Here is a 19,240-nt window from a genome sequence, read left to right on the forward strand (position 1 = left end):
GCACTTGTCCTTTTGCTACCCGAAAAAACCCCAAACCATTATCTTAACTTTTTGGCAGTTGTTTGTTTTGTATTTGCCACAGAGGAATTCAGCAGGAGGTATCCAAGTCCATCAAGCCACTATTATATCAGTGACTTCCAAAAGAGGACGCAGCACCCTAAGGAATGTGCAAGACAAGCCATTTCAGGATGTGAAGAAAATATTAGAATTTGCATAGTACAGGTATGTAATTTATAAATAATTATGTAAATAAGTTATTAATAAAATAATCACAAAGAAACTGTAAGTAAAATATGTTGGGACTATGTATGTCAAATGACTGTAGGCTCAAAGTAAATTTAAATTTAATAGCTATTTTTAACATATCAATGATAACTAAGAACCAGTGAATTTATGTAATGGAATTATATCTGATTCATTAGACATTGTGGTTACTGGCTTCCCACTGATGCCTGAAGTTTTTAGCTTTTATGTATTTTTCATGTATTTGTAGTTCTGTAGACTGTTAAATGCCTCAGCGTAACTTCCAGTACTTTTCCAGCTTTCCTTCCCACAATGAACAGACACTTATTAACACATTCCTAAAATTTTGTTATCTCTTGCCTGTAAGTTCTTTATTTTGCACCATGTAATCACTGGCATAATAAGGGTAGGGGAGGATGGCAGAACCCAGGGAGGAGATTACATAACCAACTGCTCCTCTCATTGGACAATATTGGCCAGATATTCTAATTGCCTAATCTTATCAATTGCAAGGATCTAATTTGGGCCACTGTTTTTTACCATATTATGTACCTGAAGGCACACAGCCTTCAAGGAAAGGTTTGCTTTTATATTATCATTCCAACGTGGTCTGGAAAGGTTTGTGCATTATTTGCAGACATCACCACACTTAGTTCACAGATCACATTCCAAGGGATACGTGACTTTGTTAACATAACATGGGAAAGAGCTTAAAGAAGAAAATTAGGTCTATGCATTAAGGTACCAGCTGGACTGCAGAGGAACCTGAACACTTTGTTTAGGGTATCTGGATATTCCAGTCCCACCTGTCTTATGTCTTCTAATCTCCTGGGTTTCAGGTATGTAAAGGCAAGTTACAAACCATACTGTAACTTGCTTTAGCGGTCCAGAACCTTGGTAAAGCAGAAACTTAAAAACATGGGTAATAGCAAAACCATTTTGTTGAGCAGAAGTTTTACAATGTCAATGTATACTATTTCTACAGGAATGCTTATTCCTAAATTAAGTGTTTTCACTCTTATCAGAATACACTGGAGCCTAAAAAAGCTGGACTGCAAAATCAGGCCTGTTACAGCAGCAGTTACACTCTAAGACTCCACCACCCTCCAGAGCCACACAGCAGGGATGGGGGACCCTGTCACAGCCAAGCACTGCAGATCCCCTCCCAGAACTGGGAATTCCTACGGGTGCATCCACCCGCAGGCAAAGAGGCTTCCAACTGTGCTGGGACAGGGCCCAGCTTGGACAGTGGGCAAGAAACAAACTCACACCACTTGCAGTGCAGGAACATCTGGGGTCAGCCTCCTGCTGGGTTCCTCCCAAAGCCTGGCCAGGGCTCAAGAAGCAGACCAGGGAGTTGCCTTTGTTCCTATACCCCCAAAACCCAAGTGTGGCCTTATCTGGTTTCTAAATACAGGAATGTGAATTCATGTTTTGACAATGAGTGGGTACATAGATCATACTGCTAATGATTCTTTGTTAATGAGTAGATACAAATATATCATCTGGTTGGAAGGTTCATCTAGAGGTCAGCTTTGGCTCAGGGCCTGTTGTTCAGGCCTCAGTACTTCAGTACACCAGCTGAAGGGTATAAGTTACAGCAGCACAGGGGCTGTAGCTGAAACGACTGTTCTGTACCCTCCCATATTCACAGGCAGAGACCAACCTGTCTCCCAGAAACAACACCTCTGGCCTCAGATCTCCATGGACAATCTCAGCTTTGTGCAGCTTCTCTACCACATGCAGAAGATCATGAACAACCAAGAAGATGATTTCCTTTGTGATGAACTTACGGTCATGGAGAATATCCTGAAAAGAGAATAAACACCTGTCTCTGTACCCTTCTACCTTACATTAGGTGAAATATTTATAGCTCACTTTTTGTTTCATTTTTCATCTGTACAGAGGTAACAGTCCCACCATAAACTCAGTATAATCAGATTTTGCCCAGACAGAATTACAAGAACTGTAAGCTAGGAAACATTATTGTTCAGAATTGGACAAAAGACCAGGAGGGAGAAATTGAAGACTGAAATCACTACTGAATTTCAGTCCTATTTGTATGCAACAATTCCAAATGCACTTACAAGACTTAAAGTGCGAATCATTCAGCAAGACATTAATTGCTGTGACCTTGCTGTAGCTGACTGGAATGTACTGCAAGAGGTCAAATTAAACAACAGCTTTAGAGGCAAATCTTGCTGTGGAATAATATGTGGTTCTTGGTGGCAGTCTTTATGACTCACAAAGACAGAAAATGTGAAAAATTGGTTCAAGATTGTCTCTGAGAAGCACATGATCTATGAATGAGAAACCAGACCCAAATGAGGCATTAACAGCCCTGGTTTGTACACAGATAAAGACCAGAGCACCTGTATTGCAGGATTAGACAGGAGAAGCTCTTCAGCAAGGAGCATAACACCACTCCAAACTCACTACTGGCACCCAAGCAGGAGTTTGGACCTTCCAACTGTCCTTGGTTTGTCTGTACTGACCCTGAGTGTGAAGCAATTTGTATCCTTGTGCAAAATGGCACAGCCATCCTGGTACAGGTAACAGCTGCAATTCTCACTGAAGCTCTGGTCAAAGTCAGAATTCAAACGCTTCTGTAACTCAAGGGTGATATAAAAATCCCAAGGCACAGGCTGAGAATACACCTACAAGAAGGTACATAAGAAGAACATTTATTTTTGGAATAAAGTGAAAATTGCTCATTTTCATATTCTTCTTATCCTCTTCTCCCCCCCCCACTTGATCAAGGAAGACATTTTTCACAGTCAGAAACTTTTAATCTAGATCCTCAGTCAGGAAGAGGACTCAAAGTAGCAAACTTCTTGCATGGAATTCAGAAATTAAGAGTTTATATTAATGGATAAGATTTTACCAGTTCACACTTATTGTACAATAACCATCATGTGTGTTACCTTTATTGCAAATCCCTTTGCATCCCACTGGAAAATGCATCCAGTTGGAATGGCAAAAAACATCTTGTATTCTTCATTGTTCCAATATTCCATTTTGATGCAGTAAGTCTCATTTCCTGTGTTGAAAGTTTATATTCATAAACTGTCATAAGTATGTAAATAGCTAGTAAATAGCTCTCCCCAAGTCATTCCCCATCTGTGCCACATAAAACTAAGAGGGTAGACACGAGCCCTAATTCAAACCCATTAGAACACCAACTCTGCACTGCAGAGGGTCTGGAACACCTACCCAGCTCAACATCTTTCTCAACCTCCATGTGAGGCAGAGCTCCAGCCTCCAAGTGAAAACCTGGAGAAGCAGCCAATGATGACAGCACAGAACTCAGAAGCTTTTTACGCTCTTCAGGGCTCCACAGGATCTGAGCCACATCGTCATCTAAGAAAACAAACATGAAGAGATGAGCTGAAACTGTGTTAACTCTCTGCAACTTGGTTGTATCTGTCAGTAACAGTATAACAGTAAGTATAAGTAAAGTGGATACTGGAAACTTTGGATCCATGTTCTGATGTACTATTCATCTCTTAGCAAGTCAACTCATCTCTTTCAAATAGTTCTGGGAAGTCAATGTGACCCTTGTCTTTAAAGCTGCCTTACAGACTTTTATCACCTTGAGGTTTCAAGGATTCTACTGCAGCATCATGCAAAATGTATCTTTCACAAGAGACAAAACTGAATTATTTCAGCCACAGCAGAATTCAAACTCAGTCTGCAAATCAACATCCATTTTTTTTAATCTATGCCCATATCAAGTGATTAGTTTGAGGTTTTTTAGTTATGGGGTTTAGGGAAATTTAGTCCTTTGATTACAGCAGAGGTTTTATGTAAGAAAAGGAAAATAAAGTTGGACTCCAACTCTACTGCTCACTGCAATGTTAAGAATTTGATGGCTTTTATTTCCTGGAAGACACCTGTAGGACAGGACTTATTTTCCTTCATAACAGAACATGAGGGCGTTCAATAGATGAGTTGATCTGTAAAAAACTAAGACAGCCTCAATGTTTACTCTGCTTGATCACTGAGATAAAACACAAGAACTAGATAGCCTCTACTGCTTTCTCCCAAATGCCATGGCTGTAATGAGAGAGAACATTTCAAACTTCCACGGTATACAGATAGGAACCAGATTATCTACTGTTATGCCCACCCTTATTTGAAAAGCATTGCACTAAGTACTGATCAGGAAGCAATTCTGTGAAAGATCCAGGAAATAATGTAGGCTGGAGGCTACAATGTGTTCCAAGCTTTTGCCATCACAAACCTAGGAAATTTACTGGCATATTTTTCAGGAATAAATGGACAGCTACCTGAAGTAATTTCTGCCCTTTACACTGCTTTAAAAATTACTATGTCCAGGGTGAGAGCTGCAGTTCACGGGAGATGTCAAGAAATCAAGAAATAAAGCAACTGGAAAGATCCAAAATTTAAGAAAGGACCATTAAATCACCTGAATAAATGCTTTCTTTTTTTCTAAAAAGATTTTTCATCTTGCTCTAAAGTTTAGTACATATGATAAAAACAAGACAAAGATCCATCCAAAATATGCCAGCTATTTCAGTGACGTGACTTCTGATTGCATTTTCATTCCAAGTGCCAAGCATGCTTTATCATAAAATAGTCTTTAGGCACATGAGAACATAACTCTCCAGAGTAGATACACTGAAATTTCAAATACACAATTCTAAGAAAGAACCATAAAACAAAACCAAAGTAGTTAAAGAAAGTTAAACACCTTGAACACCATCATCCAACACACATCTAATTCCACAGGCCAGATTATGAAGGCTTTTTGTGACCATTTCTGTTCTAACTGTAATCTAATATTTAGAACAGAAAGAAACAAATGCCTTTAACTAGGAGAAAAATAAGCAAAGAAATTGACTATTTAAGTATCAGTACTGCTTTCCGTCAATAGGAATAAGAAGGATACTGTGAAGCAGCACAACAGTTCATAGCATAGTTAAAATGCAGATTTCAACCAAAATTATGCTACTTGCACTAGACTCCAAATATGTATTCATTCTTTTCAAAGTAGTAGCTTATCAGCACATCAGGAGACACACAGTATGATGACAAGAAAAAAGGAAAAGGAAGACAAACCAAAACAAAGCTACCTAAGCCGTTATTACTGCCAACCAGTCCAAATTTTTAATTTTGGAATTTGACCTCATTACTCCTACAGACTGCCCTGCTTTACTGCCCTAAGTAAGTTGTCTGTCACCTTAATACTGACATGCTTTGGATGCTGACAAGCATCCTGCAGTGCACCTCACTGCTGCTTCAGACAAGGAAGACAAGTTGAGCCGCCAGTCATAGTAACACACAAAGCAGAGCGGGATACGGGAAGGACAGAAAACCCCCCACATTTAGTGACAGGTGCCAGTTATTTGTTGTGAGTGAAATCAGTTTAATACTAACCAGTAACCACTTCAGCAGGCAAGCTCTGAGCCAGCTCCAGTTTCTCACTGATGTGCAGGTATTTAATAGCAGATGTTTGTGTAACAGAGGACAGAGAACCTCCTGAGACAGAAGCACCTGACGAGTGAGTATCTTCCAGGCTGGCTTCCATGATCGGGCTGTAAATAAAGCCATCAAGTACTCAGACTAACCAAAGATACAAGTTATAGATAACATCAAGCAGGGGACTAGGAGAGGACTCAGTGCACACCCAGATTTAATTAACATGAAGAAATACTTTCCTATCCCCAGCAGAAAGCCAGAAGTCATGTCAGAGCTTCATTTCAGTTTTGATGATTGATTATACTCAGAATCTTAGTTTAGAGATGATTTTATTAATCTTCTCTTTCACCAAATTAAACTGCTACAACAGAAGACATCTTGAATATTCATCACAACCTTTGCTACAAAATTTCAGTGCTTTCAAAGCAGTGAAGGTTTGGGTGGGGAATATTTCTTCCTAATTATAATGAGCAAGGAGCCTCCTGAGTAAAAAACGCATTCAGTATGGTATACATGTTTACATACTAAGAGCCAGCAAATAAATTCAACTCTAGATTAAGAAACTCCCATACAACAGATGATTTTTCTTCACAATGATAAAAAGGTTTTTCTTCTCTTCAGCTTTTTTACTCTGTAAAAGAACTAAACCACAAACACTAAAAACATTTTATATAGTCAAAATAAGTACAGGAGCCAATAGTATAAAAGGAACTGATGATTCTACTCTTCATGTTTGATAATCAAGATAGAAAGCATTCATTAGTTTTTCTGCAAGTTATTTAGTTAAAAAATCTTGTAAATTAGTCACACAGCAGTAACGCAAAAAGCCAAGTGAGCTTGCTATTACCTTTCAATCTGCTCAAGGCAAAGTGGACCCTGAGCTAAAGAAATGGCTCTCTCCATGATATTCTGGTCTTTTCAGAAAACTCCTTCCTTAGCAACACTAAAACCACAACATAAAGACATGCAGGAGAAGAGCCTTGAGGTCCTTCACTGTTAATTACCTCAGTTTTTTTACACTGAGAGCTTCAGTGTAGGCCTCTTCACCCACCGGTGTCTCCTGATTCAGAGGTGCACTCTTGGATTCTGGGCTATCTTCCTTCAGCTCACCCTGACAGAAAGCAGGAGCTGGCACTCTCTGAGCTACCACCCCGTGAAAGGGCGTCGAGGCCAGGTGGGCAGCCCTGTTAAAGTCACACGTGTCCTCTGGGTTGGCACAAAGGGTCTTGTTCTTGTAGGAGCCGCTCACAATTGCATCCTCACTCAAACGTTCAATTCCATTCAGCTCATCCTGGAACAAAACAGAAAAGACAGTGAAAGCCTGCACATCTTATGACCAATCTTTCTTTCTTTAAAAGCTCAACATTTCTCATCCCTTTCTGCCACTCCACCACCTTCCAGCATGAATAGGACATTCAGCCTCCATGAATTCTACTTATCACAGAATCCAAGAAAGCTCTGGGTCAGAAGGGACCTCAAAGACCATCGACTTCCACCCCCTTGCCAAGGGCAGGGACACCTTCCACAAGGGCAGCTTGCTCCAAGCCCCATCCAGCCTGGCCTGGAACACCTCCTGGGACAAGGCAGCCACAGCCACAATGCCATATTTCCAGTAGAATCTCATCATCACCCCATTCAGTTACTGCCATGCCAGGCAGCACTTTAGAATCCTTGTTTGTCACACGTGAGGCCAGTCCAGCCAAGCTGGCTCAGTCTGACAGCAGCACAGGCTGCCTTGGTGTCTCCTGGGCAGGAAATCTGCCGTGCCTGAAGTGGTTCCTTACACAGGCTCCTGCTCCTGCTGCTGCTGCGCTTTCCTTGGCACTCAGAGAATCCACAGGATTACGAACAGCAAGAGGCTGGCGGGCACTTTTCTGGCTACGACCTGCTGAACAACTAAGAGCAAGTTACAGTCAGTTATGTATTTATTACAGCAGCTGCCCATCTCCAACAAATTCCTTTCAAGAGTTTAAGTCTATTGATCATTCCAATCAACCAATTTCTAGTACAGAACCCGCAGCAAGCAATAGATACTACAGCTCTCCAGAATGAAGCGAGTTTATAGAGCAGCTTAAACAGTTCTAGGTTGAAGATAAAGATTAGAAGAATATTTCTTTATCAAGGACTCTGAGTAATTAAATAAAAATACAATATAAACACAACAAAACACACCCCCCTCACACTCCTATAAGAAACAGTTATTTCAGCTGCTACAGCAAGGGTTTTGGTGCTTCCATTTTCCTTCCCTCTGAAATCCAGGTCTTGAATAATTCTACCTTATATTCTGATTTGTCAAAGTAGTGGATTCATCAAATATAGAGAAAAATGGAACAGCAGCCGGTGGGGGAAGCAGACCTACATCTGTAAAGAAAAACCAAGAGGCTCTATCATATCCACAGCTCTTCTAAAATAGCATATCCAACACTAGTTAAGATAGTTAATATGCAGTTCTAGAAGTACTGCTCCTAACAGCAAGTTACCGAGCTGGCATATAAAGAAACCCATTTAAAAAGTTTTCATTTTGCCATGTTAATGAACCACCCCTTTACCACCATATTATGTGAGCTAACTTGCTGTGTTTAGACTATGCTTTAGAATTTGTACATTTTCCTGCAAGACTGTCTGATTTCTCTGTTTCTCCTTAGAGTTTAAAAATGTATTTCCACTGTGGCTGTCTGGGGATACATCAGAGTCTGGATAACTGCTGTCAACAGCAACACAAGTCAACTCCAATCAGAAGTAAAATTTTTCAGGATTTGACCTTCCCAACAAAACTTACCAAAATCAACAATAGACAATTTTGGGATGTATTCCCCTAGCAAAACCTCTGAGAATAAAGGACTTAAGGTAATTAATAATCTCATTATAGCATTAAACTCTTCTGAAATGTTAGTAAGACTGCAAACATGAAAAATGGAAGAAAACTTTCCAGCTACTGAAAGAAAAATGCCCTTCTTCTTGAAAGTCCTTTCAAATAGTGACAGTTCTCAGATGCTCCAATTTTTGCTCAGTAAGGTAAAAGGCACTACTAACAAACACACTGTCATTCTTCTAATCCACCTAAGCTTTGGGTTTTACTTTGCTTGTAAATACCTTCTTGGTATTCATGGAACACTTCCCTTGAAACCAGACCTTCTTGTTAATGGTAAAAAACTTGATTACTTACCCTCAGAAGAAGATGGTTTATGTAGTTGAGTATCTTCATAGACCTGGAATTCACTGTGAAAAAGATAAAACAAACAAGTTTGTATTCTACAGACCTTCACAAAATGTAAGTAAACTTTGTGAAAAAGGCAAGTCAAGATGACAAATGCTTCTTGCAAAAAGTTAAGATCCCTCAGACAATCAAACAGAGAAAGATCACATCCTGGTTACAGGCTGATGCCAAGGCTATATTCCATCCTACCTGAGAAAAGAGGCTGCTAGTGATCCATGTTACTAGTCATACCTACATAGCCTCAAAGTGTTCTCTCTGCTGGCTAAAACACCCCTCTATTACCTTTGTGACTGAGGCTGTTTCTCCCCATATTCTTTTGCGCTGGAAAAAGTAAATCCTTGCAATCCCAAAAGTGTGGAAGCTCCCATTACCTCTGCTGCCTGTGGAAACAACACCACATTTCAGTTCTACAGTGGGAGAGAATCACAAGCCAGGCAAAAAGGTTCCAAAAACATGAAGATAATTTCACATAGCCATCAAAACCCTGATAGAAAATGGTTGCCTTTAGCTACTTTTATCTGTGCTTAGCTTACCTGCATGAAGAAAGTAAAGTCCCCTTTTATTGCATAGTGAAGTTAAAAGGCATAATTTACTCTTTGCAACCATATTTATACTTTCATAGGAGATTTTAGTTACCCTGCAACTGTTAAGGACATATGTAAGCAGTTAGGTAGCTTACAAAGTCACAACTCTTGTTTCACTGTTTCATTATTTCAAGTACTTACCGTGAAGGCATTGTTTTGGAAACAGAGAAGGAAGAGAGAGAGGGGGAGAGAGAGAGACAATATACCTCACTAGTGAAGAATCCTTTCAAAAGAATTTCAAAACGTGTTACAAGAATATCAGAAACGCTTCCTTTTGGCTTTCTTTGGTACTTTCATTTAAAATTGCAGCTATTTGCAGTTAAATGAGGACAATACCTGTTCATGTGGTTGTTGCTGCTTGTTATCTTCTTTCTTCTTTAATTTCTGTTCCAGCTCCTCAATTTTCCTTTGTATTTCTTCCTTCTTCCGTTCTATGGCTTGTATTTCATCTAAGGAAAGAACACCTCTAAGGCCCAATGCCTATTTCACATACAATTGGTGGCTGCAGCCTAAATTCTCAAGGGGCTGAAACTTGTGGTGGTCTTTCCCTGTCCCACACTTCCACATAAAGCTGTTGAATGTGTTACTGTCTCTGTACCTCACAGCAGTTAAACAACTACTCCAGTAGAAAAAGAGAAGCAGCTGCAGTAACAGACAGAAGCAAATACAATTTTATGATTCCATCTGGAATGCCTTACTTGCTCCAGCCCACTTTGGAACATACCCTCGTCTTTCTTTCTTGCTTTCTTCCTGTAGATTTCAGCTCGGATCTCTTCAAAAGAGAATTCATCCACTCCAGCATAAACTTTCTCTTTGCAGTACATCACCATCTCTTTCTTTGCCTGAGCATCCTGCTGCTGATGCTGCACTCGCTGCAGAGGGTCCTCCCTCTCCTCAGGTTTGCGAGTACTTAACACGCAGTTTATGCTGGGCTCAATTTTGCAGGGGGTCCTGAAAAAACAGGAATTTATTAGGTGGGCTTTGTGAACTTCACTGTAGCACAGAAAAACAGGCACAGGAAAAAGCAGGGCTAATTTCAGAACCTACTTTTGGAGTATTGTAAAGACATTCTGTTCTGTGCTTAGAAAAAATACATGAGAAAATTGGAATAAGTAGCACCAAACTACTCAGAATTGTGATAACTAAAATAGAACAAACACCACAAACAACAGAAGACAAATCCAACTTAAAGTATTTATAAAGTACAGTCAAAACCAAATAAAATTCTTATGATGTCTGAACTGTCATGCATCCTGAAACAGGATCTGTTCAATTTAATTCCATTCAGCTGTGTGAGCACAGGCACGACAAGTCCCTAAACCCTGGTTTGTACAATGATTATCTGGGAGAAAAGGGACACACAAGAGAAGGGACATAAACATGGACATTCTTGGGCCACATGAAACCTACATGCTAACTTCAGGAGAGAAGCAGCAATGCGGGTATAGCTTTACAAACACCAGCAATCCAGACGACTTCAGCTGGATAAACTCAAATCTGGGAGTGATCATGAGGCAAACAGGTGCTCCAAATGTTTGGGGTTTTAAAGCGTTATTGGAGGAATGTGGGGATCAATACCAAGATCCCAACAGGGTCCTTCTGCCGAGAACCCTGCATGACAGCTCGTGGCATGATTTTGCATCACATTTAAACAGACTCAGCATAACACTTCCACATCTGGCAGGTAACAATGTTATCATAAGGAAATGGATTCAAAATCCAAAAGCTACTTTTAAGATTTCAACTAGATAATCTCAACCTACATACCAAGTCTCTGCCTAAGTCACTTAGGGCTAACTCAGCCTGGTGCTCAGTTCTCCCCACTCCATCCCTCTCCCTGCTATGAAAAGCCACTGCCTTGGCAAGTAACATCCCAGTGAAATGGGCAGGCCAAGAGATTTACCCTCTCATGTGCCATCACTGACCTTCAGGAGAAAGAAATAGTCTTACATTTTCAACAGGAATGCACATTTCACATATTTGTCAACTACACCATGGCACAGCCACGGGCAGAGCCACTCTGCAGTCCACATGCAATCCCTGCTGCTCACCAGCTCTCAGCATTCCATGGTTCCATGCAATTCAGACCCCTGGGAACTGGCTGTAATGCCCAACAGCCTTTTCCACTCCTCTCTCACAAGGAGCCTGTCTACTCCCTGGCCATCATTACCCACAGGAAGGTAGAGCAACCTTGCAAAATAAGCTGTTTTCCTCTGCTCTAACTAAACCACCCCATCTCCTGGGGTTTATCAGCATTTCAGGGAGCACTGTACAAGCAGCACACTCACTCCTCCATGACCTAAGCAACACTGTTGGCATGGCAACTCTGACTGCTTATTTCAGAATAAAACTCCAGATATGCTGAGCACAGAGTTCCCAAGACAGAAAAAAACCAGACACAAATCTGCCTCCACTCAGGGCTCATTTCACAGCAAACAGCACCCTAAGACACGGAGCTTGTGGTTTTGTGTAAGCACACTGAGCTAAGCTATTTAACTCATTAGCATATATGAATATGATATAGGCCCCCACACCAGGAGCAGCACTGAACCCTTCCCATGTCCTTATGCAACCCCTGCTGAAGCCTCTGTCATCAAGCTGCAGCACTAATTGCTTCCAGGATGACAGATTTTTAAATTCTTCCAGCTCGAGAGGCTTAAGTACTTGGCAAAACAAGTCCCAGCTTTAGGAAGCAGCTTTGAGAATTCCAAATGCAATCCCCCCATCTCCAACTCAAGACTCACATCATTTGGGGCTGAGCTGACTCGTCCACATAGGGGGTGAAACTGGGCAGTGGGGGTGGCGCTTCCAAGCCAGAGCTCACCGTGCTGCGAGGACGCTGCGGAAGGAAAGGCAACATGAACAACACAGGGATTCATTGCAGTCTCCACACCCCTCTGCAGTCTGCACCTCCCTTTGCCTCATCTTCTGCTCATTTGGACATTTTCTTACCTAGAAAATTAAACTTGATGGAGACTTTTGCAAGATGAATTCCTTTCTGACCCAGTCAGTGCCCACCAGCTGAACACTGCCCCTTAAAAGGCTCCTCCTGCATGTCCTCAGCAGTCCCTCTTATTCTGAGGGAATGTTTTGTACATATTGAGCGATATATATACACATTATCCTGGTCAGGTTGGGTATTCCTTATTTTCCACAGATGCCACAGTTCTCATTTTACAGCCAAGATTGTCCCAGTTCTATGATAATATTCATTCCCTGTCTACCAACAACCTCCAGATTTGGGTTTTGTGAGGTTTTTTTCAATTTTTCCATTAAGAGACCAGTGCAACACCATAAAAATCCCTTAACTGTTTCTGAGGTCCATTAGTAAAGAGAAGAGGTGGAATTCAGGCTGACAACACACTACTCTTATCTGCCTATTTTAATTGCCTGAGACTCTTCAGCACAAAAATTTACATGGTGGGAAAATTCACTCCTGTTTTTCATGATTTCCCAAACTGCTTCCTGAGGCATCTTGAAACCAGCAGGAAGAGAAACCCCTTCTTCCCTCTGCAGGTTTTAATGTGTCAGAGCATTCACCAAAGGTTATCCTTGCACTGCCCTTCAATGGAGTGGAATTAAACATCCTTGACTCTTCTGCCAGAAACAGGATATTTTATTTAATCAAATCTAAGAAATTTCATTAAGAGGGGAGCAGAGACTACGCTAAGGGCAGACATTAAAAGAAATATGGAAGCATTTGGAGACCAGAATGAATGTTTTAAACAGCACAAAGAGACTGGCAAAATTAATTTTGTATTAATAATTCTTCCTCACTCTTCTCCCCTGTATTAAATCTGTGATTTAGTTAACTTTTCCATTCATTAAAAAAAACTGCTTTCTATGTGAAAAGTTGTTCCTTGAGTTTCCAAGAATTTTAGCCTGGTTGCCTCCGTCTCGCATTTGAGTTCCTCTTAACAAGCTTCACTTATAACAACATCCATGTTGAGAAGACTAGAATACTTTTGTCATCTTGATGCCTGAAGTTTTTAGCTTTTATGTATTCTTCATGTATTAGGAGAGTTCTGTAGACTGTTAAATGTCTCAGTGTAACTTCCAGTACTTTCCCACAGGGAACAGGCCCTTATTGACAAATTCCAAAAATTTTATTATCTTTGCCTGTTACTTCTCCAAGGACATTTTATTTTGCACCACATAATCACTGGTATAATAAGGGTAGGGGAGGAGGGCAGAAGCCAGGGAGGAGATAACCTAACCAACTGCTCCTCTCATTGGACATTGGCCAGACATTCCAATTGCCCAATCCCATCAATTCTGAGCACTGCTTTTTGCCATAGTGTGTGCCTGAAGGCTTTCAAGGAAAGCTTTGCTTTTACATTTTCATTCTAACATGCTCTGGAAAAGTTTGTGTTCCAGCACACCAATGACCAACAGAACAGACCACTGGGGACACAGGCATCACAAAGTCACCCTAGGACAGCCAGGCATCGGCCTCCTCACTTTCTGTTCTTCTTTTCTCAGCTACAAAGAACAGGGCAACACTGGGGCTTACCTGAGCACCTATGAAACAAACCTGATCTCACAGCATTCATGCCCTTCACACAAGGACTTCCATCACTTCTCTGCAACAGCCTAAACATCTGTAGCACAGCTGTTCCTTTTCATGTTTAGTTTAAGCCATTGGAAGCCACTCTCTGTCATCCTATTGCCAGGATAAATATTCCATTGATATTGCACTTGAATCCTTTTGATCTGCACTCTTCTGTTTTCCTCACAAGCACTTCAAAACAAGACTTACAGAATGCTGTACGTGCCTTCTTTGCGCAGACAGCCAACAAGTTCTTCCTTCAGGTTCCAGTTTCCAAAATAATTCAACTCTAACGCTTCTATCTCACACATTCAACTAATGCCTGGCCTCTCTCCCCTTCCCTGGCTCATGGTTTGCCTCTTGCTTTCCTTTTCTGCCCTCCACACATTTCAGCAAGCCAGCTCTGCCAATTCTCTTGCTTAGCAAGAATTTCCTTTCCTTGATTTTAAAGCTCCACAGAGTTTTTAAACTTTATTCAAGCAATATCAGCCTGCTAAACGTGAACAGAGTACACATGGCCAGGGACTCTTTCGGAGAGCAGCCACTCACAAGGGTTCATTCACAGTGACAGGACAAGGGGAAATGGCTTTAAGCCACAGTTAGGTGGCTTTGGATGAGATATTGGGAAGAAATTCCTCCCTGGGAGGATGCTGAGGCTGTAGCACAGTTGCCCACAGAAGCTGTTGCTGATCCATCCTTGGAGTGCCCAAGGCCAGGTTGCATGGGGCTTGGAACAACCTGGGCTAGTGGAAGGTGAAACCAGATGATCTATAAAGGTTCCCCCCAACCCAAACAATTTCGTTATTCTATTACGAAATCTGTATTTACAATAGACACAAACCACAGGCAAGGGAGAAAGAGACCATCTCTGTTTCAACAATCAGAAGTCATCAACTTGCACCCTCCTCTCTTTTCCCCATCCATTTTGAGCCTCCTTACCCTGCCAGAGTTCCACGGTCCTGCGCGGAGTTCATTCTCCTTGGCCCTGGGAACTGGCGGTGCTGGCCATGACTGTGCTGTAAGTGTGGGAATCTCAGGTCCAGACACAGAATTTTCATCAAATACGGCAAAACTTGGAGTGTTTGGAAGCTGTAGAGAAGCCTGAGGCTGGCAGCTTCTGTTTGGGTTCAAGGCTATTAGCAAGAAGATTTTTATCAATTAACCTTCAACCGTCACATTCAATTACAAATCTCACTATAAAGAGATTAAACTCCTTCGGTAACAGTTTTTTTAGCTCTTTAATGTACCTTTAACTGCATCTCCCACACGACTAATGGGGGCTCTCACTTTCTTCTTCCCTCTGCCTTTGAGGTCTGCCAGCGAACTTCTCTGAGGCTCCGCAATTCCCAGCAATCCCATATCGTCTCCATCAGGACTTTCCTCAAGTGCCAGTAGTGTCTGCCGAGAAACACGGGCCTGAAACTGCCTAGAAAAAAAAAAAGAGAGATTGGACAAGTCAGCATAACCTTCCCTATCCCAGGAACCCAGGTGAGCACCTAAGTTCTTCCCTTACTTGTGATGAGCCTGGAGTTTGTCCAAAGGCTCAGCCTTGCGCTGGAGTCCCTCCTGGAATATCAGATCTGCTTTCCTGAAGCTGCCCCTGGCCTCGTGTGCCTCTGCCCAGGTGATGTAGAGCGGGGCCAGCGTGGTGCCGATGTCCTGGCTGTGCAGGTAACTGTACAGATCCAAGGGCTCGTTGCAGCAATCGCCCTGAAATGACCCAAGGATGTCTTTAATCACACGCCACTGCAGGGGGGTCCCAGTCAAAATCTGCCTTTCAATGCCTCCAGCAAGAGTCCAATGATTTCAATACAAGTCGGACAGGAACAGTTCTAAGGCCAGTACACAGAATTTATCATTTCTTATTTCAATGCGAGGTAATTCAATGACTGAATTGCACTGTATTAGTATTCCTGAGAATAAACAGTTATTTTGGCTTTAGATGAAGCATAGCATATTCCTTGCCACTTTTGGAACTGGTAGATTACCTCAGCAAAAACAAAACAGTAGATTACCTTTTGCTTTGCAAAAAAATGGACAACAAAAATCACAGCAATGGAGAGACTGGACAGGACCAGAAAACACTTAGCTTGCTTTAGAGTTTAAAAGGATAGGGATAGAAGACAGCTAGAAGCTAAAATATCTGAAAGGACAGATATATTTTAGATGTTGTATCTTTAAATCACTTTCCCCTTAAATAAACATTTGAACTCTATTTATTCAAGGCAGCTTTTACAAATCAAAAACTTCTAGAGTTGGTAGCTGTCCAAAGTGAACAACCCTAAAAAATAGTCTGGAAATGAGAAACAGAATTCAAGAGTAACATTTGCAGAAAAATACGTCCAATATCGCACTCATTGTACAACACTGTTTGACTCTTGTCACCAGAACCAACTTAGCTGTGTGCAGACAACATGACAAAGTCCCAAGGAAAAGCAGCACCCAAGAGATGTTCCCAAAACACTCACAAACTTGAGCCAGAGATTAAGGTAGCGAAGGTCTTTGTAGTATCGCTGCTGCCCGTGGAGGGCTTGCACTGCCCTTTCCAGAACTGCTGACAGGTTGCCATCCTTGCCCCCCCCAGGGAAGGCCTGCTCTGTCCACTTGATGTACCTAGAGACAGAATGTGTTCATAGCAAGTCAGTTCTTAATAAGCGTCTGTAAAATATAAAGAGATTAAGAAAAAAATAGGCATAATATTGAAACACATTATAATATTTTAAAACAATTATAAAACTTAGCTTTCAATGAGCTTCTTATTAAATTAGAATGTGTTTCCCTTGCTTTTACAAGGATATGTGACCATTTAACTCTTTTTTCTGAAATAAAGAAAAACTTACCGCTCCCACACATCCAGAGGATCATCTCCAGAGTAAAATCGTATTTCTGCTTCAAACTCCCTGAAACATAACATTATTAATCCAATAAATACATTTGTATCACTGTAAGTTGATCTTGCACATTACAAATTAAAAGTTAATTATTAATTTAAAAGCACAGCCAGATCTCCCTAGTGTTTGCTGTTTAAATGCTCCGTTGCAAAATGAAAAAGCTGAAGTCTGTACTACACAACACCTGCACTGAGTAGTTCTAAAATCCTAGAGCATGGTAATAGCACAGACATGAATTACTGAACTTCTTTTATGCCTTTTTAAATGCCTATGAGATTGGTACAGTTTAAGAAAATAGAGATAAAATGAGGAGGGAGGGAGTAAGATAAGGTGAAAAGAGCTATTATAACGTCACTTACTGTTTTTTAAGCTGCACAGCAGTGTGGCTGGAAGAGTCCTGCTGTGACAGTGCCTCTTGCAAGCTGGACATCACCCGTCCCTGCCTGAGGGGCTGCACATTCTCCTTGCTCAGCTCCCACTCGTGGCTGTCCTCCTGGGACATGACCACCTCTCCTCCAATCCTGAACGCTTCTCCTTTAATTCTGCATTTAAAAAGGAAAGGACACCTGTACAGCTGGGTACTGACCTGAAACCTCAGAGACAGCTTTCCTAAGCCCATTCACCCTGAATTTTCTGTGCAGCCAAAACACACCGCTAAGATACCCAACTTTTAGGGGATTTTTAGAGGGACTTGGGAGTTTAATTCCCGCCTACGGGAAATATATGAAAAAAGCACCCATCTTGAGAGTGAAGAACCGCAAGCAGGCAACATTAGCAACAAAAAACACTAAGATTAAGCCATCTTCCTCCCTGGTGATTGCTCCTTTCCCTGCCCCGACAGCCCCACGCCACGCTCCTCACACGGTTGCTCCACGGCTGCGCTCCGGCCAGGGGAGCCTCAGCCAGGCTCAGCCGGGCCCCTCTGGCTTTCACCACTTCCACGAGCGGTTGCAGCAGGCGGGGGCACAGCCGAGCCTCCAGCCCAGCCGCGGGCGGCGGGGACTCCCGGCTGGCACCGACGGCACACGAGGCTCTTGCTCCCCGGGACGCATCGCCCCACGCCGGGCCGGGCACCCCGCGCTCTCCGGGCACCAAAAGGCGTCTCGGAGCGCCAGAGCCGCGAGCGCCAAGCACCTCATACCCTAAAGGCCCGCACGGATCCCACACAGACACCGCCCCTACACGCACCTCACAGCCCCTCACAGAGCCCCAGAGACACCCACAGCCCCACACAAACCACAGCCCCTCCTCACGGCTGTGCCTGTGCCCCTCAGCCCCGCGCACCCCGCTGCCCGCAGCCGTCAGTCCCGCGCACCTCACAACTGAGAGCCCCTCAGCAATGCCACAGCCATGCCACAGATCCCCACAGCCCCTCAAGCCCTACGCACCTCGCGGCTCCCCATCCCCACAGGGATCCCACAGCCCCTCACGGATCCTCGAGCGCCTCCCAAGGACCCCACAGCTCCAGCACCTCAGGCCGCCTCCGTCCCTTACAGACCCCACAAGCATGAGCCCCGAGCACCTCGCAGCCCCTGACGGACTCCACAGCCCCCCCAGATCCTCGAGGGCCCGTCACGGCCCACAGCCCCTCAAACACTCCACAAGCCCTCAGCCCACCCCAGCCCCACAGGCGCGCGCCCCTCACGGACTAAACATTCCTCAGTCCCGCGCCCTTCACAGCCCCTGAGGCCGCCTCGGTCCCTCAGGGACACCACAACCCTCAGCCGCCGAGAGCGTCTCACCGCACACGGCATCATTCCTTACCGACCCGCACGCCCCTCACGGACCCCTCAGCACCGCGGGCCGCCCCAGTGCCGCGAGCCCCTCCGAGCCGGACGTACCGCACACAGCCGCCCGCACCGCCACAGCACCCCAGCGGCGCTGAAGCCGTAACGGCGGCGCCGCCTCAGAATTCAAACCTCTCCCACCTCCCCATTGGCCGCGCCCCGCCCCACCTGATTGGCGCCGTCCTGCGTCGGCCCGCGGCATCACGGGAAATGTAGTTCTCGCCTCACCCGCGGCACCAGCCCGACATAATAAAAACATTTATAAATACTGTGCTCGCAGTTAATGTAATCAGAATGGCATACTCCTGTTCGTGCTCCCATATGTTCCCGCCCTTTCTCTCTGCTAACTTTTGACAACTCGCTGATTTTTTACGTTATTTCTCTGTCTTAAATTCATCCTGTCATTTTTCCTGAGGCACTCACCTCATGCAACTGGCGATGTGCTCCGCTTCAGTGTCACAGAAAACCTCACTTTTTGGGCATCCCTGAAAAATGAATGGTTTGACACTCCCAAAAGTGGCAGGCTG

The 19,240-nt window shown here is 43.2% G+C and overlaps 1 protein-coding gene across 6 annotated transcripts in view; it reads right to left on the reverse strand.

The window, feature by feature from the left end:
* BUB1B (BUB1 mitotic checkpoint serine/threonine kinase B) overlaps nt 1–19,240 on the reverse strand; it is a 28,919-nt gene that overhangs the window by 7,971 nt on the left and 1,708 nt on the right. For 2 of the 6 annotated variants that reach the window (XM_064425630.1, XM_064425625.1), the window contains exons 1-19: nt 17,286–17,468; nt 16,876–16,935; nt 16,504–16,648; nt 15,549–15,745; nt 15,283–15,461; nt 14,975–15,168; nt 12,231–12,325; nt 10,211–10,437; nt 9,823–9,935; nt 9,185–9,282; nt 8,852–8,904; nt 7,962–8,046; nt 7,470–7,581; nt 6,690–6,976; nt 5,644–5,801; nt 3,457–3,603; nt 3,168–3,283; nt 2,739–2,900; nt 1,910–2,052 (exon numbers count right to left, since the gene is read on the reverse strand). In XM_064425630.1, coding sequence (XP_064281700.1) covers nt 1,910–2,052; nt 2,739–2,900; nt 3,168–3,283; nt 3,457–3,603; nt 5,644–5,801; nt 6,690–6,976; nt 7,470–7,581; nt 7,962–8,046; nt 8,852–8,904; nt 9,185–9,282; nt 9,823–9,935; nt 10,211–10,437; nt 12,231–12,325; nt 14,975–15,168; nt 15,283–15,461; nt 15,549–15,745; nt 16,504–16,648; nt 16,876–16,935; nt 17,286–17,428 — 2,714 coding nt within the window. In that variant the 5' untranslated portion in view covers nt 17,429–17,468. Of the gene's footprint in view, nt 1–1,909; nt 2,053–2,738; nt 2,901–3,167; nt 3,284–3,456; nt 3,604–5,643; nt 5,802–6,689; nt 6,977–7,469; nt 7,582–7,961; nt 8,047–8,851; nt 8,905–9,184; nt 9,283–9,822; nt 9,936–10,210; nt 10,438–12,230; nt 12,326–14,974; nt 15,169–15,282; nt 15,462–15,548; nt 15,746–16,503; nt 16,649–16,875; nt 16,936–17,285; nt 17,469–18,690; nt 18,867–19,136; nt 19,199–19,240 lie in introns of those variants that run through there. The other 4 variants (XM_064425626.1, XM_064425627.1, XM_064425629.1 and 1 more) reach the window with 4 other exon arrangements.

Source organism: Passer domesticus, chromosome 6 (genome assembly GCF_036417665.1).
Source record: "Passer domesticus isolate bPasDom1 chromosome 6, bPasDom1.hap1, whole genome shotgun sequence".
NCBI classification, from domain to species: Eukaryota; Metazoa; Chordata; class Aves; order Passeriformes; family Passeridae; genus Passer; species Passer domesticus.